Source organism: Triturus cristatus, chromosome 3_1 (genome assembly GCF_964204655.1).
Source record: "Triturus cristatus chromosome 3_1, aTriCri1.1, whole genome shotgun sequence".
In the NCBI taxonomy this organism is placed as follows: Eukaryota; Metazoa; Chordata; class Amphibia; order Caudata; family Salamandridae; genus Triturus; species Triturus cristatus.
In genome coordinates, this window is record NC_140583.1 from 710069984 (window position 1) to 710094719 (window position 24736).

At 50.1% G+C, this 24736-nt stretch overlaps 1 protein-coding gene across 25 annotated transcripts in view; it reads right to left on the reverse strand.

The window, feature by feature from the left end:
- The window catches only part of PPP6R3 (protein phosphatase 6 regulatory subunit 3), a 1519855-nt gene that overhangs the window by 1322042 nt on the left and 173077 nt on the right, over positions 1-24736 (reverse strand). For all 25 annotated transcript variants that reach the window (XR_014978878.1, XR_014978880.1, XR_014978879.1 and 22 more), the window contains one exon: positions 5805-5942. Coding sequence is in view for 20 of the 25 variants with exons in the window: in XM_085644788.1 (XP_085500914.1) it covers positions 5805-5942 (138 nt within the window). In the remaining 5 variants the exon portion in view is untranslated. The remainder of the gene's footprint in view (positions 1-5804; positions 5943-24736) is intronic.

Here is a 24736-nt window from a genome sequence, read left to right on the forward strand (position 1 = left end):
ACGTTGATGTGCATCTTCTTTTGTTGCGTTGTCCATAATCCCTGCACTGTGTAAGTGAGTACATGAGCTCCCCAACCCTGGAGAGAGGCATCCGCTGTCAGTATTATTTGTGGAACAGGCTCTTGGAACGGTCGGCCCTTGCAAAGGTTTTGTGGAGTCCACCAATGCAGGGAGTTGTATGCCCGACCGCTCACCAACACTAGGTCTTTTAATTGCCCGTGAGCCTGATTCCATCGACGTGCCAAGCACTCCTGAAGCGGGCGCATATGTAGTCTCGCGTGCGGGACTATGAAAATGCAGGCGGCCATCATGCCTATCAACTGCATGAACACTCGCGCAGGAAGGGAGTGTTGAGGTTTGAACTTGGAGATCAGCAGTTGCATGCTGTTGATCCTCACTAAATTTGGCTGAGCTGTGGCTGCCAGAGTGTTTATGGTCACGCCCAGGTACTGTCATACGTGTGCGGGTTGGAGATGTGATTTTGGGTAATTTAGTGAGAATCCCAGACTGTGAAGAAGGTGAATGGTGAGGGACATGTGGCTGGCACATTGCTGGGCTGACTTTGCCTGAACAAGCCAGTCGGGTCCAGGTAAGGGAAGACGTGAATGTGTTGTCTTCGTAGATGTGCCGACACTGTTGCTAGGCACTTGGTAAAGACCCTGGGTGCTGTTGTTACTCCGAAGGGGAGAACTTTGAACTGATAGTGATGCCCCTGAATGGTGAACCTGAGATATTTCCTGTGTGAAGGGTGTATGGGTATGTGGAAATACGCATCTTTTAGGTCCAGTGTGGCTAGGAAGTCTCCCTGACTGAGTAGCGGGAGAACCTGCTGTAGGGTGAGGATATGGAAATGCTCTGAGAGAATGTATCGGTTGAGGGGTCTCAGGTCTAGTATAGGTCTGAGCGACCCGTCCTTTTTTGGGATTAAGAAGTACAGAGTACACCCCTGTCCCCTGCTGGTTGACGGGCACAACCTCTATTGCACCTTTTTGCAGCATACTTAGCACTTCCTGCTGCAATAATGCCAAGTGCTCTACGGACATAGGACGGTGCTTTGGCGGTATGTTGGGTGGAATGGATGTTAATTCGAGACAGTAATCGTGCTGGATAATGTCCCTGACCCACCTGTCTGTGGTGATGGCTTTCCACGCTGACAGGAACCGTTGGAGTCTCCCCCCCGACAGGTGTTATGTGGTCGGGGGGCAGGGAGAGGGCGTCACTGTGTTTTTGGGGGAGGACCTGGTGTTGCCGTAACCACGTCCTCTGCCCTTGGTGCTGGAGCCACGATATCCACCTCTGTTGGTTTTATCATAGGTACTTTGTGTGCCTCCTTTAGTGTATTGCTGCTGTGACCCCTGACCTCTAGCTGCTCCTCTATTCCCGGGGCGACGAAAGGAGCCACTACGAAACTGCTGCGTCTGCAGAGCCCCCATTGATTTCGCAGTGTCATTTTTAATTTTCTCGAGGGTAGTGTCAACTTCAGGGCCAAATAAATAGTCTGGGTTGACCGGTTGATTTAGGATATTGTTCTGAATCTCCGGCTTGAAGCCTGAGATTCTCAACCATGCATGCCGTCTTAACATGACGCTTGTGTTGATTGCCCTCGCCGCTGTGTCGGCTGCATCCAGTGCGCACTTGATGGATGCATTGGTAAGGAGTTGTCCCTCTCTAATGAGGAGCTCCGCTGCCTCTTTATATTCATCTGGCAAATGTTGGAGTAGTGACTCTAGTGTGTCATAGTGGGACCTATCATAACGGGCCAGGAGTGCCTATGTGTTGGCAATGCGCCAGATGTTCGCTGCTTGCGCTGCAATCCGTTTGCCAGATGTCTCCAGCACCTTGGACTCCTTGTCTGGGGGAGGAGCATCACCTGTTGTTTGCGAGTGGGCTCTTTTGCGAGCATTAGTAACCACCATGGAGTCCAAAGGTAACTGACCCCTAATGTACATAGGGTCTCCGGGTGCAGGCTTGTATTTTTTTTTTCAATCCTGGGGTTTAGCACCCGCGCCCTGGTTGTTTCTTTAAAAATGTCTTTTGCAGGCTTGAGAACTCCTTTTAACATGGGCAGAGTCTTGACAGTTCTTTCGGAAGAGGCGAAAGTGTCCACCAAGAAGTCTTCTTCGACAGTGTCAGAATGGAGTTCTACTCCATGATTGGCAGCAGCCCGTTCTATGAGGGCATTAAAGGCAGCAGTGTCCTCTGTGGGAGATGTCTTGATGTTATAAAGCTGCGTGTCATGGGTATCGGGTGCGGTACCCTGGTCTGTGGGGTCATCCCATGCCTGATCTGGGTCTTGCAGGTGATCATTAGGATCGATATCCCCAGGGTAGGTGGTATCATCCCCTAGATAGTCCTCTACTGCGTCTGCCTCTGAAGGCGTAGGAGAAAAGGACGGTGGATCCTGATGGAAGGGTTGAAAGTGTTCATGAAGCACTGGCTCTGACCCTGCTGGCAATTTGTGTTTAAGAGGAATTTTGTAGGAGTCCATTCCCCTCTCTGGTGTGATTTTCCGCTTGCGGAGAATCAACCTACCAGTGTTGGCGTCGATAAATTGTGGCTGTGAAGGCTCGAGATCGGTTTGTCCTGTGGATGGGGACTGTGTTTGGCGGACACGTGTCCGAATCTCGAACAGTTTCGGCGCCGTGGGCGGCGGCGGCAACCCAAACGTGATGTTGGTCGGCGCCGAGGGTGCTTTCGAAGCCTTGTGCGTGTCGGGCCCCGGCGTAGAGTGGAGGGCTGCCCGTTCTCTGATGCGTTGCAACGATGCAGAGACCTGTTGCACGGTGAACGCAGATGGCTCTTTGGAGCCAGTCGGCACCTTGGAGGTAGGCGTCGAAGAGGCCCCCGACTTTTTTGCAGTCATGGGGTCATCGATCCGAAGGGAGGTATCGACGCTTGTTGTAGTCGATGACTTGGCAGGCGCCGCTGTTTTAGATGTCGACGCAGACTTGGTGGTTGGGGCCGATGTCTTCGGTGCCAGAGGGCGAGGTGCCTTGTGGGAACCGAGGGCCTTTTTCTTCGGCTCGGCACCCGTATCCGCTGCGGTGAGCTCGGCACCGAAATCCCTTTTTGCGCGGTCGGAGACGATGACCTTTGCCGGCGTCGAAGGAGTGGAGGGCTTCGAGGCCTTCGAGCCGATCACAACCAGTTTCACTTTCGTTTTCGATGGAACTGGTGCGATGGATGGTTTCGGTTTCGCTGAATGTAATCCAGTCGTCTTCGATAATAATGGCTCTTGCAAAATGTTCGAGGCCGGGCCTGAAAGCGGGGCCAAAGAACCGGGAGATTGATCTCGGGTAAGGCCCGAAGGCGATCCCTCGACCGGAGCCTTAGGACGACTTATTTGTTCGGCCTCCGTATCGACAGGTGGGCCTAGCTCCTCGCTGGAGCTATCTTCCTCGGCCCGAAAGGCCTCATCGTAGTCTCCTACCTCTTCGACGACTTCTTCTCTCTGAAAGATCACCTCATCGTCGTCTTCCGATCGGGAATCGTGTTCGGAAGCGGGGCTGGAGTCTTCGTCTTCCACGCTCTCGGCGTCCTCGTCTTCGGTGCTAAAGATGTTGGTTGGGGCAGGCGCCGATTGCTGCGCCTCCAATCTCGCTGCCCGTCGATTCCGGAGAGTCTTCTTTGAGCGGAATCGGGCACAGGCCATACATTTCGACTCATCGTGATCCGGTGAGAGACATTTGTTGCATACCAGGTGGACGTCGATGTGTGGGTATTTCGCATGGCATAAAGGACACCTTTTGAATGGAGTTCTCGATTCCATCGTCGATCGAAGTTTGATGTTTGTACCAAGCGGATCCGAAAAGCTGGAAGAAGGTGCTAAAGCACTAAAGAAACTAGTCGACACCGAACGGAACAGCACCGACGATAACTAAAGGCCTTTTGGCCTTAAACTGAATTTTCCTAACTTGAGCTAAGATAAACACATCCGAACCCAATGGCGGAAAAAAACAATCTAAGGATGGAGAGGATGTCCATGCGCACTGTGGTCCAGGGGAGGAGTCACCTATCTCGTGATACTTCGAAGACTCTTCCAGGACAACAATGTGCAATCATCCCGACCCAACACTAGGCGGTGATCTATGCACAGATATGAATTCAGCAGCCCACATGCCTCGAACTCACAGTATTCCATCAACTACACAGTCTGCAAGACTGCCTTGGGCTCTCAATGCATGCGCTCTGCCATGGCCCAAACAACTAATGGTCTTCACTCTCATGCCCAAACGATGCACCAGTCGGACTGATTGTACTCCATATCCTTCACATGTATCACTCTGAATAAAAATTCAAAATCATATCTTTAATATTTAAATCCGGATTCTGCATATGTTTTGCAGAGCCTTTTGGGTCAGTGTCCATGCTGGAATGTCAGCAAGGAACAATGCCAGTGTCAGAGAATCCTTTGTTATCCTCCAAGGTTCACCAAATCAAGTGAGTGTAAGGAGAAAGCAGGTCTGGTGAGAAATCTGTCAAGGTGCCTTCCTTTACAGTTTTCAGCATGTGGACAAATTGATTGGCAGTTCTGCTCCATCATCTGAAGTGCTTATACTACTGCCGGTACAAGGATCAGAAATGGAGCTAGAGATAAATACAGCAAGCTCAAGCTCATGTTTGTTATGCTTAGGGGTGCGCCTCTTCTGGCAAGAACAAACTTCAGCCTATCTACACTCAAAACTCAGGCACTTGTATCTTTCTCAAACACACAAATAAAAGGGCTGCCATTTCACAAAATGGGTAATTCTTCAAACCAAAAGTGGAGTGCCTATAAAAATAAATGTTGCTCTAAGAAATGAAACAGGCAATGCCTTGTGATTCGCATCCATTACACAGGAGCAAGAAATAAAGAACCTACCTGTGTCTAAATCTACCACATTAGAGGTGATAACATGGTCTAAAAAGGGTCCACCCTCAGAAAATAAGGTCAGTAAAATGAGCTAGTGTGACAGCTCAAGAAGCCACCTAAAAGTCCAACAAAAATCTAGTGCCCTCCATGGAGAGGCAGACTATTCCCTCGTCACACCTCATCAATATTGCGGAGTGGTAGGACCTTCAAATCATTCCACCACCGCCAAAGCCGTTCCCATTATTCATGATGGAGCAGCTCTGCAAGCAAGTCAAGATGTCAGACACCATGACAGGTTTACAGGGTACTCTAGCTTTCACTTTGAAAGAGGGGCTTTATGCAGAGCACAGAGGTGTGACTCATCAGTTATGAGAATAGTTCACTCCAAGGAGAAGTGGATGTGTCCGAACACCCAAGAGGACATTTCTAGTCTCATTATCAACACAAAGTAACCATACAAGAGATGCAGGAGTGGGCTCTAGACAAACCTCTGGCTCTGCCGGTAAAAGTACATTCCAGTGAGGTAGTAAATGCAACTCCACAACTGGTAAAGAAAAGTAAAATACAAAAGAAGAATCTCATATGTTACCAGAATACTGTCAAAACAGTGGAAGCGGAGTAAGGTGCCAAGAAGTTAGACTTGCGTTGGTGAAATTGAACCACTATAATAAGTACATGGTTTAAAGGTTGCACAAAAGGGCCATGTTAGATAAGGAACTTAGGAGTGAAAGCAGAAGGATCTCACCTGAGCACAGTACTGAGGGGAAAGGCCAAAGGCTAAAAGGAAGAAAAACGCTGTCAAAATCCTAGATATTCTCCATTTTATTCGGATCACATAGTTATGTACTTCCAATTTACTTACTTTTAACATAGGCCTAAGCATTGGTCATAACTAACAATTCAACCAACGACTTCCACATTTATGACAACTGAACATTCAAAATGCACTTACATTTAGCACATCTTGCCGGAGTTGTGGAGGTTCTATACACGTAAGTAATCTCAGTAACAAATCCATAATAGCAGAAGTTCCGATGTGCTTTATAATTAAGTCAACAAAATCATCTTTTTTCTTTAAGAAATCCACAATCTGGAAGAAATGCAACAGTAGAACAGATAATATTTTCACATCTGACTCCAATCATATTATTTAAAGGTTTGTGATGGTGAGAACTTGCATTTCTATAAAATGGGGGAAGAGGAGGGTCATGCTTTGGGCAGCGCCTACATATTTGTCACCTAGGTCCATGACATAATATATAAACAAACATCACCCTGAACATGCTTGCCAAAATGCTGTGTGTGCCCGAAAAATTGCACCATTTGCTCTCCCTAAGCAACACCTGAGCAAACCTGAGGGTCTTGAGTCATAGCTTCAAGACAGAGTACACAGAACTACCCAAATACTTTTAGCCAAAGTAATTAACTACCTGTAGTTTAAAATAGTTATGTAGTTCAATTATCTAGGGGGGGGGGGGGGGGGAGGAGGGGGTTACCGCTACACTGAGAAAATAAGGGAGAATCAACTTTATTTTTGCGGTTACTTATCTATAGAAGTAATCACAGTTTGTTTGAGAAAGATTCAATATTATGTTCCTCAGGTTAGGTTCATAAAAAATAAAAGAATTATATTAATTACCTTGTAAGCATCTGTTCTAGTCATGTGGTGCTGTAGATTCTCATGCTTTGCATACTCCTGCCATCTAGTGTTGGGCCCAGGTGTTGAGAAAGTGGCTCTGTATATACTGTTCCCAAATAGGTACAGTGTGTACAGAGTCCACAGTCCCCAGAGGTTTGGCAGGGGCTAAAGTTAAATATAACCTTACTCTCTAAAGTGGCTGCTTGGTCGAGCAGTAAGGCAGTATCAGAGGACAGTGTAAAGCATTTGTTGCACACACTCAGCCAGCAAATGGTCTCACACGCTCAATAACTGAACTCTAGGCCAATGGTTTATATAAAAAAAATATATGTCTGTTTTATTTTAGAACAGACAATAGGTATTAAAATATACTTTCTCAGAATGAGATGCTTTAAATACTTTTGCAATATGCAATTGACTTTTGTAGATAGTTACAGGTTGTTGCAACAGGCAACACAATTTCAAACACAATAATGCATTGAGCTCAATGGAAGTTTTAAGTTATTTGCAATAGATTACTTTCAGGATTACTTATGTAACTCCAGGACTGGATCCTAGATTCAGTCCTGGGATAGTTCTTAGAAACAAGTGATAAAAGTCGACTTAGTTACTGTTGTGATTTTTAGGCAATATTTTGCTGTTTTAAAAGTTGACAGAAGAAATTTCATAGAAAACAGTCAATGATTCCGTATGGGAGGAAATTCAAGTTGCAGGTAAAGTAGTTTCTCGTTACTTTTGTAATCCAGTACTGGGCTCCTAGACTCAGTACTGGGACCTCTATCTAAAACAGGTAAGTAATTACGTTTTCACAGTTGGTACTATTTTTAAAGAATATTTGAAGTTTGCAAAAATCGACACTTAGAATAAATTTCACAGAAAAACAGTCAATGGTTTCCTATGGAAGAAAATTGGGTTACTGGTAATTACGGTTGTGAATATTTTTCAGGGTCAGTGCTGGGCACCAAGATCCAGCACTGGGATCTCTCCTAATAGCAGGTGAGTATTTTCGTTTGTTACTCGGTTGATTTTTGGTGAATTTAGAAACTCCACACTTAAAAGAAATTTCAGAATAAACCAGTCAATGTTACCCCATGGAGGAAAATTGTGTTATCGGCTTTTGGGTAAGTACTCGACTGGCAGAGTTAAGGTTCTGGGCACAGACTCAGGGGTCTCCCAGGGTCAGGCAAGTACAGTTGTTACACCCTCAGTGGCACAGGGGCAGCCGGGTGCAGAGTGAGTTAGGCCCAATGTTATCTTAAGGGAGGCAGGGGCACTTTGGTTGGTGGCTGCTGACTAGCAGGCCACGCGGTTGTGGGAGCTGGGCTCCTGGTCACTTGCTCAGGGCAAATGGGGAAGTAGATGGGTGTAGAGGTTACACTGCCAGGGCCACTCTGGCGGCTGGGTGCAGGGTGCTTTTAAACCTTCGGGCGCTCAATGGATTTCAAAGGGAAAGCTCCTGTTTGAAAAAAGGCTGCAAGCTCGGGGACGAAGATTCTTCAGGTGCTACCACCACTTTGAGAGGGTAGTTGGAGGATAGGTAGGTACCCAGGAGTTGGGCACAGGGGGCCGCGGGGTGTAGGGGTGCCTTTTGGTGTCGGGAAATCTTACCCTCTGTTGATAGCGGTGGGGGGGGGTGCGGGGGGGTACCTAGGACTGAGGCTGCAGGCGTCGTCAGGAGTGGCGAGGAGAGTCCTTGGGTGCGGGATTCGAGGTCACAGTCGCCGGGGGGACGTCCTCTGGGTCTTTGTTCACTCCGGCACAGGCCAGACTTGGCGGCTGCAGAGTGTGCAGGGTTTGCGGTTCCGGGCTGATGCCAGGGGTTAGAAGCTGGTTTTGAGCAGAGCCTCTGCTCATGGGAGTCCCAGGTGCTTAGAGCCAAAAGGTAGCCAGGTCCTCCGGGGTTTGTGAGGTTGCTGGCCACAAGAGGTGCCGGGATGGAGCAGGTTCGAGGGTCGACAGGCCGGTAGGGCTGGGGACAAAGCAGTTGGTGTCTTCCTCTTAGCAGCTGCACGGAAGGTCTTATTTCTTCTTGCTCTTCTTTGTTTTTCGGAATCTGGAATCTAAGGAAAGTTCAGGGTGCCCCATAATACTAGATTTAGGGGTGTTACAGGTAGGTATAGGGCAGGGACCAATGGGTCCCTGTCCTGGGGTGGGTACACCCCCCTTTTCTGCCACTCCCCTGTGGGAGGGGGGCAGTAGCCTAGTCCTGATTGGGCAGGGCCTTCCATCTTCAAGATGGCGAGGGCCCGGAGATGTGCTTCACCTAGTCTCCCCCACCTGAGGGGTGGGGTTGGCAGGCTGGCATATCTCCTGTCCTTATTTGGGGTTTCCAGCCAGGCTTCCCTCCAGAGTGGGGGCAGCAAGTGACCTGGGGAAGCTCACAGAGGTGGCCTGCCTTTGAAGCTTCCCCCTATCCATCCTGGGGGAGGAGACCTAGCACCTCGCCCAGGATGTGCATTGTTGCAGGCCCAGGAGAGCGGGGGCTCTCCTACCCAGGGGTCCAGCAACATGTCTGCTGCGTGGCAGCCTAGACAGCCTCGCAGACCAGACATGGATTGTAGGTTAGGTTTCAGGGGGCATCTCTAAGATGCCCTCTGTGGGGTTTGTACATTAAAACCCAAACTGGCATCAGTGCGGGTTTAATGTGCTGAGAAGTTTGATACCAAACGTCAGTCTTCAGTGTTGCCATTATGGTGCTGTGGAGTTCGTGTTTGACGAGCTCTCAGCACCATGTACTCTTAAATGGCAGCACCGCACTTACAGTGCCCAGGAATGGACCTGGGTACTGTAGGGGCACAGGGCTCATGCTCCTGTGCCCACACCACTGGCATAGTGCACCCAGCTAGAGGGGTGGCTGATGTATGCCAGGGCACTGTAGGTGGTGGGCATGGCACACAGGGATGTGTGCCATGTCAACTCGGTTTTGTCTTGTACCCAGACACTCAGCCTGCAAGGGCAGTGTGTGTGTGTTAGGGTACAGGGCCTCTAAGGGTGGTACAATGAGTGCTGCAGCCCTTAGAGGCCTTCCCTGGTCACACGGCCTTTGGTACCTAGGGTACCATTTACCAGGGGCTGACAAGTGGCCAGAGTTTGCCAATTTGGGATTGAGGTTTTTAGGGAAGGAACATGGGCCCTGGGCACCTGATTGGCAGGAGTCCAGGGTACACTCAGTCAAAGTACATTCAGCAATTCAGCAAAAAGTGGGGGCATACCATGCAAGAAAGATGGCACTCTCACACGTGTGCGAGTTGCTTTTCTTCAAAAAGTGTCGTTCGAGTCATGAGGTATGGTGCGGACTCCTCTTGGTAACCGTGCACATGGGCATAAACACCATTGTTAGATTGTTTTGCCACAAGAGATGTGAATCTATAGCACCACATGTCAGGAGCAGATGCTTACAAGGAAAGTAACAATCTGTTTGAGGCATGTGAGGCTGTAGATACACATGCATTGCATAGACTGTACAGCAGTGTCATCCAAAGCAGTGGCTAGCCAGTGGTTGCAGTTTTTGATAAGTGACCATAGCACAGCCTGTTCCACATTAGCCTGTTGGTGACTAGAACATCCACATATTAGTGCTTAATGAAAGTGTGTGTGTGTGGTGTAAACCATGTAGCTGCTTTACAAATATAAGCTATGGGGATGTTGCCCTAGAAAGCCCTATTTTATGAGTAGAATGTGCTCTAGGGGGGCAGGGACAAAGTTATTTTGGCTTTGACATAGCATGTTTCAAAACATTTAACGATCCATCTGGAAATGCCGGATTTGGAAATGGGCAACAAAGTTGTTTTGCTGACGTCTTGTCCCGTCAATATAATAAATGAATGCTTGTTTGACATCTAGTGTATGAAGAGCTCTTTCTGCCAATCAATCTGGTAGAGGGAAGAAAACCGTCAGTTTAATGGATTGGTTAATGTGGAAAGGGGACACTACCTTTGTAAGAAATGTTGGGATGCTACGAATAACCACCTTATTCTTATGTAGTCGGAAAAATGGTTCTTCTAAAGTTAGTGCCTGGAGCTCACTGACACGCCTTAGTGAAGCGATGGCAATTAAGAAAGTAAACTTCCACGAGAGAAACTGGAGGGGGCAATTTTGCAATGGGTCAAAGGGTGGACCCCATAAGCCTTGTGAGAACAATATTTAGATTCCAAACAGGTGCAGGTGGGGTTTGGGTGATATCACTCTTTTAAGGCCTTCCATCAAAGCCTTAAAGGGTAAATGTGACCCATTTTGAAGATAGGCAACCACTGCTGCAAGATGTAGAAGTATGGAAGTGTGAGCAAGGGCAGAGAGCTGGAAAATGCAAGAAGTAATAAATGTTTTGTATAGATGCATGGAGTGGATACATTTTTGGGTTATGACAGTAAAAAGCAAATAGTTTCCACATGGCTGCATAAGAAGCTATAGAGGTAGGTTTATGTGCTTCCTTTAACATTCAAGTGGCAAATTTAGATAACCGAATTCTATTATTTCAGCAGCCACATCGAAAGGTTTAGAGCCCCTTTGGGTTTGGATGTCTGATTTCACCATGGTTCTGAGTAAGAAGGTCCGGGTTGAGGTGAAGCTTCTTGTGTGGGACTACTTGAAAGTTCAAGTATTGTGGTGAACCACAGTGGACAAGCCCATGTGGGAGCCACCAGAATGAGGGCGCAACACATTTGCCTGAGCCTCAGAACCAGAAATGGAAGAAGAGGGAGAGGTAGACAAACGTAGACAAATCTCTCATCAACTCATCCATAGTGCATTGCATTTGGATAGGGGGTGTGAGAACCTGGATACGGAGTCTGAGCATTTTGCGTCCTCTGCGGTCACAAAGAGGTGTATGTGTGGATACCCCACACTTGTGGAAGTATGTGAGAATGACTGGAAGGTTAAGTTCCCACTCGTGGACCTGTTACTGCATCCGGCTGAGGGGGATCAGCAAACACTGTCCGTGCCCAGAAGATGTTTCACTAACATATTTTTGTTATGTATTACCCAATGTCAAAAGGCCGGAGAGGCGTGACAACTGTAGAGAGTAGCCCCACCTCCTGTTTCTGTACATAGTACATGGCTATCATATTGTCGGTCCAGACAGAGAACCTGAGCGGAGGTAGAAATGCTATGGTATGATAGGTGAACAACTTAAAGCTTTAGATAGTTGACATGGAGATTCTGGCGTTTGGTGTCCTCGAAGTCCCTGAACTGTTAAATCTTTTAGTTGAGCACTTCACCCTGTGAGGTACGAGTCTTCTGATTGCATGACCTGTGGAACAGGGTCGATAAACAAACCCCTTTTAACAAGTTGTGTGTTCCACCACAGCAGAGTGTGGCTGTCAAACACTAGATCATGCAGTCGACCCTCTAACTGGTTCCACTCATGCCAAACATTCTCGTAGAGGACGAAGAATCAGTTTTGCATGAGGCACTATGGTGATGCATGATGCCATCATTTCCAAAAGACGCATGAATGTGTTAACTGTCAAGTGTTGATTGGTTTGAGAGTGTGGTAGCAGTGTTTGAAAACTTTGAACATTGGCTGCATTTGGATAGGCTTAAACTAATTGAGTGTTGAGCACAGCCCCTAGATATGGCTGCAGCCGTGAAGGTTGAAGATGGGACTTTTGAACATTGATAGTGAACCCCAGTTGATGTCGGAGGTTTATGGTAATCGGACTGTGTTAACGACGTGCTTTGATCAGCCAGTCATCTAGATACAGGAAGACATGAATGTTCTGTCAGCATAAATGAGCTGCTACCACTGTTGAGCATTTGGTGAACATTTTTGATGCAGTTGTGACTTCAAATGGAAGGACTTTGAATTCGTAATGTTTTCCGTCTATCACAAACCGGATGCATTTGCGATGTGCTGGGTGGATGAGAAAGTATGGGTTCCTTAAGTCTAGTGCTGACATGAGTCTCCTTGCTCTAGAAATGGAGGCAGCTGTTGAAGTATGACCATACAGGAGGGCTCTGATAGTATGTAGTGATTCAGAGGCCGCAGATCTAAAATGGGCCTTAGGGAGCCGTCCTCTTTGGGAATAAGGAAGTACAGCAAATAAACCCCCCCCCTCCCCCCCACCACCACTGACTCTTGAGGTGGTAGAGGGACTGGCTCTATAGCTCCTTTGATTACGAGCTTGCACTTCCTGTTTGAACATTTGTTAATATTTCAGGAAGAGTCTGTGGATGCGAAGTGCAATATCGGGAGGAGTGCTGGAAAATGTCCAACACCGACCGGTCCAATGGTATGGACTGACTGCCAGGTGGGGAGAAACTATTGCAATCGACCTCCTACAGGTGCAAAATGATAGGCGGGGGGCCCTGGGGGGGGGGGGGGGGGGGGGGGGTGTACTCACTGTGTTACCGGATGGGGCATTACAGGTTGGTGTACCATTTCCCCGACCTTTGAAGTTGTTCCTCTTTAGTTGCCTGAGAAACATTCTCTAGATGGAGAGGACTGGGTTTGTCACCTGTAGGAGGATGCAGAGGCATCTGTAGACGTGGCTGTTTTAAGTACCCCCATAGATTTGACAAATACAGTATCTTTTTTCATTTGCTCTAAGGCCACATCTACTTGTGGGCCGAAGTTTGCTGGACATCTGGCTTAAACCCAGAGATACGCAAACCGGGCATGCCTCCATCAGAGGATACTTGTATTGATGCCTCTGGCAGAAGTATCAGAAAAGTCCAGTGCACATCTAATGGATGAGATGGAACGAAAATGCTACTTACCAGTGTGCATCTGTTCTCGGCATGTAGGGCTGTAGATGCATATACTTGTGCATAGATCGCCAAGGCATCGACTCCATTGTTTGATTGCTTTCCCGCAGAGGGTGATAATGGAGCCAGAAGAACAAGTTACTTACCTTCGGTAACGATGTATCTGTAAGAAACATTAGTTAGATTCCTCACCTTAGAATATGCCCAGGCGTCAGGCTGGATCCGGAAAGATTTTTGTAGCAATACCCCTTGTTCGTCGCTAGGCGTCGTCTGCGGCTCCGCGTCAGTCGTCGGCGTCGTGCGCCGGAGTACTTAGACGCCGCCCTCGCGCGCTGACGTCAGTTCTTATACATAGCTTTCCGCGCCAGGGACGCTGAGCCATGCAAGAGACCGACACTGGTGCCAAAAAATCTGGGGCCCTGAAAGGGAGAACCTTAACCCTAGAAGTCGGTTCGCAGAACGGGGAGGCTGGGTGGGTCGGTGAGGAATCTAACTAATGTTTCTTACAGATACATCGTTACCGAAGGTAAGTAACTTGTTCATCTGAAAGAAACACGTTAGTTAGATTCCTCACCTTAGAATAGATACCCCAGCAATACCAACCCCGGAGGTGGGCCTGCGAACCAAGATCACACCAGAAAGTCCCGGAGAACAGAACGGCCAAAGTGGCCATCTCTCCGGACTTGGCTGTCCAGACAATAGTGCTTGGCGAACGTGTGCAGTGAAGCCCACGTCGCCGCCTGACAGATGTCCTGCGAGGGGACTCCCCGTCCCAGGGCAGTTGTCGCCGCTGTGGCCCGGGTGGAATGGGCTCGCAGCCCAACAGGAGAGACCTTTTTCGCCAAAGAATAGCAGAGTTTAATACACAACACGACCCATCGAGAGATGGTCCGCTTGTGCACAGCTTTACCCTTCTTCGCACCTACATATCCAACAAAAAGTTGGTCGTCCACTCGGAACTGGTTTGTGCGGGCCAAATAAAATGACAGCGCACGTTTTGGGTCCAGACGGTGGAGCCTCTCTTCATCTTTTGAAGGAAGAGGAGGCGGAAAGAAGGTGGGCAGCGTGACAGATTGCCCGATGTGAAAGGGAGTCATGACTTTAGGAAGGAAAGAAGGACGTGTTTGGAGGACAACCTTATCCGGATGAACCGAAAGGAAGGGAGGCTTAGCTGACAGAGCCTGGAGCTCACTCACCCGCCTAGCGGAGGTGATAGCCACCAGGAAGGCAGTTTGAGTCAGTAGACGAAGTGGACAGTTGTGAAGGGGCTCAAAGGGAGCGCACATCAGAAAAGTAAGAACAAGGTTCAAGTCCCACTGAGGCATTACGAATGGAACAGGAGGGAACATGAGTAATGCCCTTGAGAAAACGGGAGACAACAGGGGACTTGAAAAGAGAAGGCTGTTCAGGAGGTCTTAGGAAAGCAGAGATGGCAGCAAGATAACCCTTCAAGGTGCCCAGAGCAGAGCCCTGCTGGGCCAAAGAAAGAAGAAAGAGGAGAACCTCAGAAAGAGGGGCACCATGCCACAAATTTGTTCCACCGGCAGGCGTATACCGTCTTTGTGGAGGGACGCCTGGCTGCCAGAATAACATCACAGACTTCAGGAGGCAAGTCAAATGGCATCAACTGCCGCCGCTCAATCTCCACGCATGGAGGTGGAGGCTGGACAGGTTCGGGTGGAGGACCGTCCCCTGCTGCTGCGACAGAAGATCCTCCTGAAGAGGCAGTCGTATCGGGGGATCGATGGACATACTGAGTAGCTCGGGATACCAGTTCCTTCGTGCCCAATCCGGAGCCACCAAGATGACTTGGGCCCGGTCGCGCCTGATCTTCTTCAGCACTCTGGGCAGAAGTGGTATAGGCGGAAAGGCGTACAACAGACCGCAACTCCACTCGCGACGAAAAGCGTCACCGAGCGAGTGCCGCCTTGGAAATTCCAACGCGCAGAACTGCTGACATTGCGCGTTCTCTTCGGTGGCGAATAGATCTAACCAAGGCTCTCCCCACTGCAGAAAGAGACCTTGCGCCACGTCCGAGTTCAGACGCCATTCGTGATCCATCATGCACTGGCAGCTGAGTTCGTCTGCTCTGGCGTTCAGAGAGCCTGCCAGATGTTGAACCACCAGGGTGATGCCCTGATGTTCCAGCCATGTCCAGAGGCGCAGAGCCTCCTGACAAAGGGTCCACGACCCCACCCCGCCCTGTTTGTTGCAATACCACATGGCGGTGGTGTTGTCCGTGAACACCTGCACGACACTTCCCCGGACAGAGGGAAGGAAGGCTTTCAGTGCAAGTCGGATCGCCCTCGGCTCCAATAGGTTGATATGGAGCAGAGTCTCCGCCGGAGACCAGAGTCCTCTGATCTCCGCCTCCCACATATGGCCCCCACATCCCAGGAGGGACGCATCCGTCACTACGACATGCTCCGGTTGGGGTAGGGAGAGGGATCTGCCGCTCACCCATTCGCGATTCGTGAGCCACCACTGCAGCTGGTTCGCAGTGCCCTCCGAGATCAGGACATGGTCGGACAGGTTGCCTCGATGCTGGGCCCACAAACTTCAGGTCCCACTGCAGAGCCCGCATCCGCCACCTGGCGTGAGGTACCAACAGGATGCAGGAGGCCATCAGCCCCAGAAGCCGCAGCACCAACCTGACCGAAACCCAGGACAGAGGCCGGAAGATGGAAATCAGGGCCTGAATGTCCCAGACCCGCTCTTCCGGCGGATAGACCCGGAACTGCGCCGAATCGAGAACCGCTCCAATGAAAAGAAGCTTCTGGGAGGGACTCGGGTGCGACTTCGGCACATTGATGGAGAACCCCAGCGAGTGCAGGAGGTCAGCCGTAGTCTGGAGGTGGGAGAAGACTTGCTGGGGCGAGCCCGCCTTCAACAGCCAGTCGTGGAGTTAGGGGAAGACTGGAACCCCTGATCTGCGCAGATGAGCTGCGACCACCGCCATCACTTTCGTGAACTCCCGAGGGGCACTGGTGAGGCCGAAGGGGAGCACGGTGAACTGAAAGTGCTCATGACCCACCGTGAACCTCAGGTAACGCCGGTGGCCCAGCAGGACGGGGATGTGGAAATAAGCATCCTGCAAGTCCAATGCTACCATACAGTCTCCAGGGTCTAGGGCAGCCAGAACCTGAGCTAAAGTGAGCGTCTTGAACCGGTCCTTCCGGAGGAGGGCGTTGATGCTCCTGAGGTCCAAGATCGGGCGTTGGCCCCCTTTGCCCTTCTTGGGAACCAGAAAGTAGTGGGAACAACAACCACGACCTACTTCTAGACCAGGAACGCGCTTGACGGCCTCTTTGGCCAAGAGGGCCGAAACTTCGTCTCGTAGAAGATGCAAATGATCCCCCAACATACGGTGGTTCAGCGGTGGCATGGCTGGAGGGGTCGTCTCGAAGGGGAGGGAGTAGCCCCTTCAGACGATTTGCAGCACCCACCTGTCCGACGTGATGGAGCGCCAGTGGAGCAGGTGATGGCGAACTCTGCCTAGCTTTCGATGTCAAGGCCTGACAGTCGGGGCACGACTCCGCGTCGTGGTCGGCCCCCAGGCAGTAAAGGCACCGGCGATGACAGGTGTCACAGGCTTTAAAACCAGGCATCCTACCGGCACCGGAGTCGAGTCGATAGACCAAAAAGAGTCAAAAAGTAAGTCAAAAATGACTAGGGGTAAGTTCTTCCCGGATCGGCGCGGAAAAAAGAAGAACTGACGTCAGCGCGCGAGGGCGGTGTCTAAGTACTCCGACGACGTCATTCCGGCGCACGTCGCCGACGGACGCGGAGCCGCAGAGCCGCAGACGACGCCTAGCGACGCGCAAGGGGTATTGCTACAAAAATCTTTCCGGATCCAGCCTGACGCCTGGGGATATTCTAAGGTGAGGAATCTAACTAACGTGTTTCTTTAAGATAGAGTAGTTAGAAGGAGATGTCCATGTATGTATGTATCTAAGTAAGATATAGCTGCAACAGGTATTGGTACCCAGGGAGGCAGGTGGGCGTATATAAATCTACAGCTCTACATGCCAACAGATGCATACTGGTAAGTAGCATTTTCCATTTGAGGCATATGAGCTGAAGATCATATGCCATGCATAGACTTCATAGTAGTTATCTCCCAAAGCAGATGCTAACCTATATCTGTTGCAGTGGTCTGAATACTATGTCGGGACCGGAGGCGAGGATTATGCTATTCTTTCTTCACTTTATTGAATAGCAGCCATTTGTAGTCTCCAAAACAAACTACTATTCCCATGAACCATAGGGAACAAGAAAGAACAACAGAGTGTCCCATAACAGAGTGTCCATAATTGCACCAATCACAGGCCCCCATGTGTAGATAGTCCTTTGTCTCTGCTCAGCCCCCCTCTTTCTTCGCTGCTTGCTGCCAAGATAAGTCCCATATTTATTTCTCATTGTAGGTTGCTTGTTAAACACTTTAATACTTCGTAATTTGCCTATTGCCATGTTAATTTTGGCTAATTTGCTTATTTATTTGCTTAATGTTGGCCTTGTTGCAGCGCTTGTGTGCGACTGCGCTGATATTTAAATTGTGTAGTTTTGCGCCGTTCCTTCGTGGCTGTGTCGGGCGCGATCGCCGCGTATTTCCCCGGTGTGTGCAGCGTTTGTTTCTGGTCCCTTTGTAGACCTTGCTGCGAGTCCGCCGCTACTCGGCGCCTCGCGAGTGGCAGCATCTGAGCTCCCTAGCGGCCGGGATTTCGGTGGCGGCGCTGCCTCGCTAGAGGGCGCCTGGGTCGCGCGCTTGCGTGCTCCGGATTCCACGCATTCCTGACATCGCGTCAGAACCCGGAGCACTGCCGCCGCGTCAGCCTGGTCTTCCCTGCCTGCAGCGGCACCCCTGACCTGAGTCGGCCCGTTTCAAGGGATTTATCCCTGTCTTGGCAGAACGTTTTCGCGCTCATTTTATAACACCCCTAGAGCGCCTGCTATTTCAGGTTGGTGCCTGCCATTAGGCAGTGATTAAATCATTCTGCCCTAGTGGGGGTCTGTAACTTTAGGCCAAAAACGCTCCTTTGAAGGGGTCAGTATTGCAGTAGAAAGCTGCTAAGGACCCGTTTACTGCAAGCTGCCCTTAGGATTCTTAGGCACCAGGGCTGTTGGGGTCCTAGGGCTGCGCCTTTGTGTTTGCATTGTCGCCCTTTTCATTCGGCTGTCACCCAGCCCCCCCATAGTTTTTTAGGTATATTCCCTCTCTTTCTTACTCAATCGTCTCTCTGACTTGGTAGTATGGAGTACCATGAGGATGGCTTCAAGGATGACCAGTGGAGGAGGATCCTCTGGCTGCCCTTCAATGGGACCATGACTTTTACGACGCAGTTGACGCGTCCAACCTCAAAGCGGTAGAGCAGTCTACAACTCCGCTTGAACAGTGTTTGGTGCGTATATTGATCAGGCCTGCGACCGCCTAGACAAAGCTTCCCAGAGGTTACCTACCACCTCTTCTAATGATCTTCCTGCGGATCCACAGCCCCCGGCGAAGTGCACCAAGCCGGCTGGCGTAGACAATGAGGAGTTTGACCGCCTTAAGCAGGCTTTTCTTGCAAGTACTGTCCCTCAGTTGGTTCCCCCTGCTCTCCCATCTACTCCGGCTTCACCCCCGGCTCCCGGCGGGGATGAGGACACTCAGGGGGATGATGAGGATGCTGCAGGCCCCTCACGGCCTTGGCGCCCTTCTCGCCCGGATCCTTCTTTGGGTGCACAAAACCTTTGTGCGGACATGCTGGATCCCGATGACGTTCTACATCCTCGCTCCTCCGATTGGGCCCCCTCGGAGAATGTCGCTCAGTAAGTGGCTGGTCGTATTCGCTGCCCGCTTGAACCAGCGACTCGGAATTGCTTGCGGGCGGAGTGTCCTCGTCCCTCGCTGGAGGCGAAGGTGGCTGCAACACCCGACATTGACCCTCGGATGGCCACCTTCCTCCAGAAATTTATCAAAGACCCTAAAAAAGGTATCGATAGGTCCTGGCGGGCTTGCCAAGATAAACTCCTGGATGTTCTAGGCCCGGCTACTAAAATCTTAGATATGGCTGAGGAAGCAAAGGCTTCTAGTTCCCTCATTTCTCCAGACCACCTCTCCTCCTGGGCCCAGCGGGTGATTGTGTTCCTGGGTAATGCGAATTGCGCTATATCCACGGAAAGGCGCAGGTCCCTGTTAATAAAGGTAGACCCTAAGTTGGGGGACCTGGCCCATTCTGAGGCTGGAGCTGTGGCACAGGGTGGCCTTTTTGGCGAACCTCTCATTAAGGAGCTAGGGAGGTTTGTTAACACCTTTACCTCCCAAGACCGGGCGCAGTCCTCTATCAGGAAGGTGTTTCGCCCTCGGGTTTTCCGAGGGGCCGGACAAGGAAGGGGCCGCTCGTCCGGCAGGCCCAACCAGCGCAGGAGGCAAGGCTCCGCTAGCAGGCAGTATCAAGACCAGGCCCGCTTTGGCAACTTCTATTCCACCCGTGGCAGAAGAGGCAGGAACAGAGGAGGCAGAGGAGGTGGAGTCTCCAGTTCTTCCGGTGAGTGTTCTCCCTTCTTCCCTTCTAAAAGTGGGGGGCCGGCTGGCGCGTTTCCAGACATGGAGTTCCATCACCGGGGACGCGTGGGTCCTGCAGACACTGCAGGGTTTTCACATAGAGTTCCTCGGGTCTCCGGCGCAAGCAATACCTCCCCGGCCGCTTTTCTTCTCCGCCGAGGACTCAGCGTTGGTCGACCAGGAGGTGCGTTCTCTGCTAGACAAGGACGCTAATGCCCGGACTTCTCTTCATCCTTGCGGTTTTGTCAGCAACCTCTTCTTGGTGGACAAACCGGACGGGGGAAAGCGGCCTTTAATAAATTTGTGGTTAGTTTATCGCCACTTCAAGATGGAGGGCATCCATCTGTTGCGCAATGTGCCCCGCCCCAACGATTGGATGGCACGCCTCGACCTCAAGGACGCCCATCTTACAATCCCGGTTTTCCCGCCTCGTCGGTTCCTACAGTTCCTAAGGGGGGGGGGCGAGGTGTACGAGTTCACCACTCTGCCTTTCGGACTATCCTCCGCTCCTTGGTGCTTTACCAAGGTTCTTCGCCCGGTTGTCGAACAGTTGCGGACATCAGGGATTCGGCTCATCGTCTACCTGGACGACATTCTGCTGATGGCGTCGGACCCTCAAACGCTCTCGCGCCACATCAGTCGACCTCCTGCAGAGCCTCGGCTGTCTCATCAACGAGGCCAAGTCGACCCTGGTTCGGTCGCAGACGGTTCGTTTTCTCGGCTTCACAATAGATTCTGTGGCGGCCACTGAGTCTTCATGCGCGAAAGACGACGAAGATTCGTCACGAGATTCGACGGTCTTTATCCCAGTCTCGGATCTCCCTCAGACAACTTGCTCGCATTATCGGGCTTCTGTCTGCCTCCATTCAGGCGATCTTTCTGGGTCCTCTACATTACAGGGCCCTTTAGCGTCTCAAGGCGGCGCATCTGCGGAAAGGCCTTCCTTATTCTCACACACTGACTGTCAGAAGATGCCAAAGAAGCGCTTCAATGGTGGCTCTCGCACATGGAGGTGTGGAATGGACGAGCCATTTTTGGTTCCGATCCAGATGTGATTATAGAATCCGACGCGAGCAGATCCGGCTGGGGTGCGGCGAGTTCGCCACAGGAGGTGTGCAGTCTCCATCGGAACAGAAATTACACATCAACTGCTTAGAACTCTTGGCGGGCTTGTTCGCGATCCAGTGCTGGACCAAGGATTGAAGCTCCTTGCACATCCTATGATGAAATATATTATTTACAGACTAATTGCCAGCAGCCCACTGGGGATTTATGTGTATGGACTACCAGTCCCAGCATTCTTTGCAACATTACTCACCTGGGTGTGATTGATTTAAATAAAAGGGAAGACGCTGGAGAATCCATTTGCTGGTGGTTATTCTGTGCAGTGATACCTATGAGGAAGGGCGGAAGCCCGAAACGCGTCAGGTGACTGCGGACGACGGACGGATGTGTTGAGGCCCTTCCCTGACCCTATAAACGCCGACTTGTGAGTGCCCTCGCTTGGGAACTTGTGAAACTGTATATATCCGGCCTTCCCGGTCGGGAGGTGCACCGCTGCTGATGGAATGCGGCTCCGCTGCTGTTCGTGGTGATAACGAAGCGGAACAGACTGGTGAGCGGCAGCATGGGGGAAGGTGCTCCTTGCACATCCTATGATGAACTATATTATTTACAGACTAATTGCCAGCAGCCCACTGGGGTTTTATGTGTATGGACTACCAGTCCCAGCATTCTTTGCAACATTACTCACCTGGGTGCGATTGATTTAAATAAAAGGGAAGACGCTGGAGAATCCATTTGCTGGTGGTTAATCTGTGCAGTGATACCTATGAGAAAGGGCGGAAGCCCGAAACGCGTCAGGTGACTGCGGACGACGGATGTGTTGAGGCCCTTCCCTGACCCTATAAACGCCGACTTGTGAGTGCCCTCGCTTGGGAACTTGTGAAACCATATTATATATATATATATATATATATATATATATATATATATATATATATATATATATATATATATATATATATATATATATATATATATATATATATATATATATATATATATATATATATATATATATATATATATATATATATATATATATATATATATATATATATATATATATATATATATATATATATATATATATATATATATAATTTTTTTTTTTTTTTAAACCTTTGTGTATTTCAAAAAAAGAAATATACAACTCAGCTTATCGCCTACAACCACCATCGGGGCAGCAATGCAACATTTCAGATATACACATACCACTGCATCACAGGTGGGGGAGAGGGGTTACACAGCAACCCGCCTACAGATCATATACTTGTGCATAGACTATACAGCAGTTACCTCCCAAAGCGGTGGTTAAACTGTAGCTGTTGCAGTAGTCAGAAATAATGTCCACAAACCTGCCGGGCCCACTCTAGCTTGTTGTGTTGCTAACACATCCACTGAGTAATGCTTCGTGAATGTGTGAAGAGCAGACCATGTTGCAGCCCTACATATGTCGTTTATGGGTATATTCACTAGGAATGCTATAAAAGCCCCCAGTTTATGTGTAGTGTGCGCATAAGGGGAATTGGTAAGGTTAGTTTAGCCTTTGCATAGCGTATTTGAATATACTTAACAATCCACCTTGCAATTCCTGATTTTGATATAGCATTGCCCTTGCGTGGTGGAGCAAAGGCTACAAAAAGTTGATTAGTGTTACGGATCGGTTTTGTCCTTTCAATGTAATTCAACAGTTCTCGTTTGACACATAGTGTGTGTAGAGCACCTTATGCCACTGAATCTGGTTGAGGGCAGAAAACAGGTAACTCAATCGATTGATTAATGTGAAAGGCAGAAACAACCTTAGGAAAGAATTTGGGGTTGGTTTGAAGAACCAGGGTGCATAAGCAAAAAAGGCACTTCTATGGTTAATGCCTGGATCTCACTGACTCTTCTGAGTGATGTGATAGCAACTAGAAAAGTCACTTTCCATGTAAGAAATTGTAGTTCACATCTGTGCAATGGTTCAAGAGTGGACCCATTAGTCTAGTGAGAATATTGAGATTCCACACTGGGGCAGGTGGACGTCTCAGTGGAATAACTCGAGTCCCTCCATAAATGCCTTCATGACAGGTACTCTAAAAAGAGACAGATGCTGCCTATTTTGGAGGTATGCAGCTATTGCAGCAAGATGTAAGCGGATAGAAGTGTTGTGAGAAAGTGCCATCTTTCTTGCATGGTATGCCCCCACTTTTTGCTGAATTGCTGAATGTACTTTGACTGAGTGTGCCCTGGACTCCTGCCAATCAGGTGCCCAGGGCCTATGTTCCTTCCCTAAAACACAAAACACAAATTGGCAAACCCTGGCCACAAGTCAGCCCCTGGTAAATGGTACCCAAAGTACCCAGGGCCTTGTGACCAGGGAAGGCGTCTAAGGGCTGCAGCACTTATTGTGCCAACCTTAGAGGCCCTGTACCCTAACACAAACACACTGCCCTTGCAGGCTAAGAGTATGGGTACAAGACAAAACAGAGTTGACATGGCACACATCCCTGTGTGCCATGCCCACAACCTACACTGCCCTGGCATACATCAGCCACCCCTCTAGCTGGGTGCCATATACCAGTACCCAGGTCCATTCCTAGACACTAAGTGCAGTGCTGCCATGAGTATATGGTGCTGAGAGCTTGTCAAACACGAACTCCACAGCTCCATAATGGCAACACTGAAGACTGAAGTTTGGTATCAAACTTCTCAGGACATTAAACCTGCACTAATGCCAGTGTGGGATTTAATGTACAAAGCACTACAGAGGGCATCTTCGAGATGCCCCCTGAAACCTTAACTACAATTCACGTCTTGTCTGGGAGGCTGGCTAGGCTGCCACACAGCAGACATGTTGCTGGACCCCTGGGTGGAGAGCCCCCAATCTCCTGGGCCTGCAACAATGCACATCCTGGGCAAGGTGCTAGGTCTCCTCCCCCAGGATGGGCAGGGGGAAGCTTCAAAGGCATGCCACCTTTGTGATCTTCTCCAGGCCACTTGCTGTACCCAGAAAACTAGCCCCCACCGGTTCCAACCCCCACTCTGGCGGGAAGACTGGCAGGAAACCCCAAGTAAGGACAGGGGATGTGCCAGCCTCTGCCAACCCCACCCCTCAGGTGGTGGAGGCGAGGTGAAGCACATCTCCAGGCTCTCGCCATCTTGAAGATGGGAAGCCCAGCCCAATCAGGACTAGGTTACTGCCCCCCTCCCACAGGAGAGTGGCAGGATAGGGGGTGTACCCACACCAGGGCAGGGACCCATTGGTCCCTGCCCTTTACCTATCTGTAACGCCCCTAAATCTAGTATTTAGCGGCACCCTGAAGCTTCCTTCCTCAGATTCTGAAAAATCAAAGAGCAAGAAGAAAGACCTGCCGTGCAGCCTGCTAAGAAGAGGAAGACACCAACTGCTTTGGCCCCAGCCCTACCGGCCTGTCGACCCTCGAACCTGCTCCTGCTAAATCCCGGCACCTCTTGTGGCCAGCAACCTCACAAACCCTGGAGGACCTGGGTACCTTGTGACTCTGAGCATCTGGGACTCCCATGAGCAGTGGCTCTGCTCAAAGCAAGTTTCTAACCTTGGCATCAGCCCGGAACTGCGAACCCTGCACACACTGCACCCGCCAAGCCTGGCCTGTGCCGGAGTGGTCAAAGACCCCGAGGACGTCCCCCCGGCGACTGACCCCGAATCCGGCACCCAAGGACCCACCTCGACGCTCCTGAAACCTGCAGCCTCAGAACCAGGGACCCCCCCCCCAACCGCGATCATCAGAGGGTAAGATTTCCTGACACCAAAAGAAACCCCTGCACCCGGCGCCCTGCGGCCCCCTGTGCCAGACTTCTGGGTACCCACCTATCCTCCCACTACCCAACTTACCTCTCGAAGTGGTGGTGGCACCTGAAGAATCTTCGTCCCCGAGCTTGCAGCCTTTGTTCATCCTGGAGCTTTCCC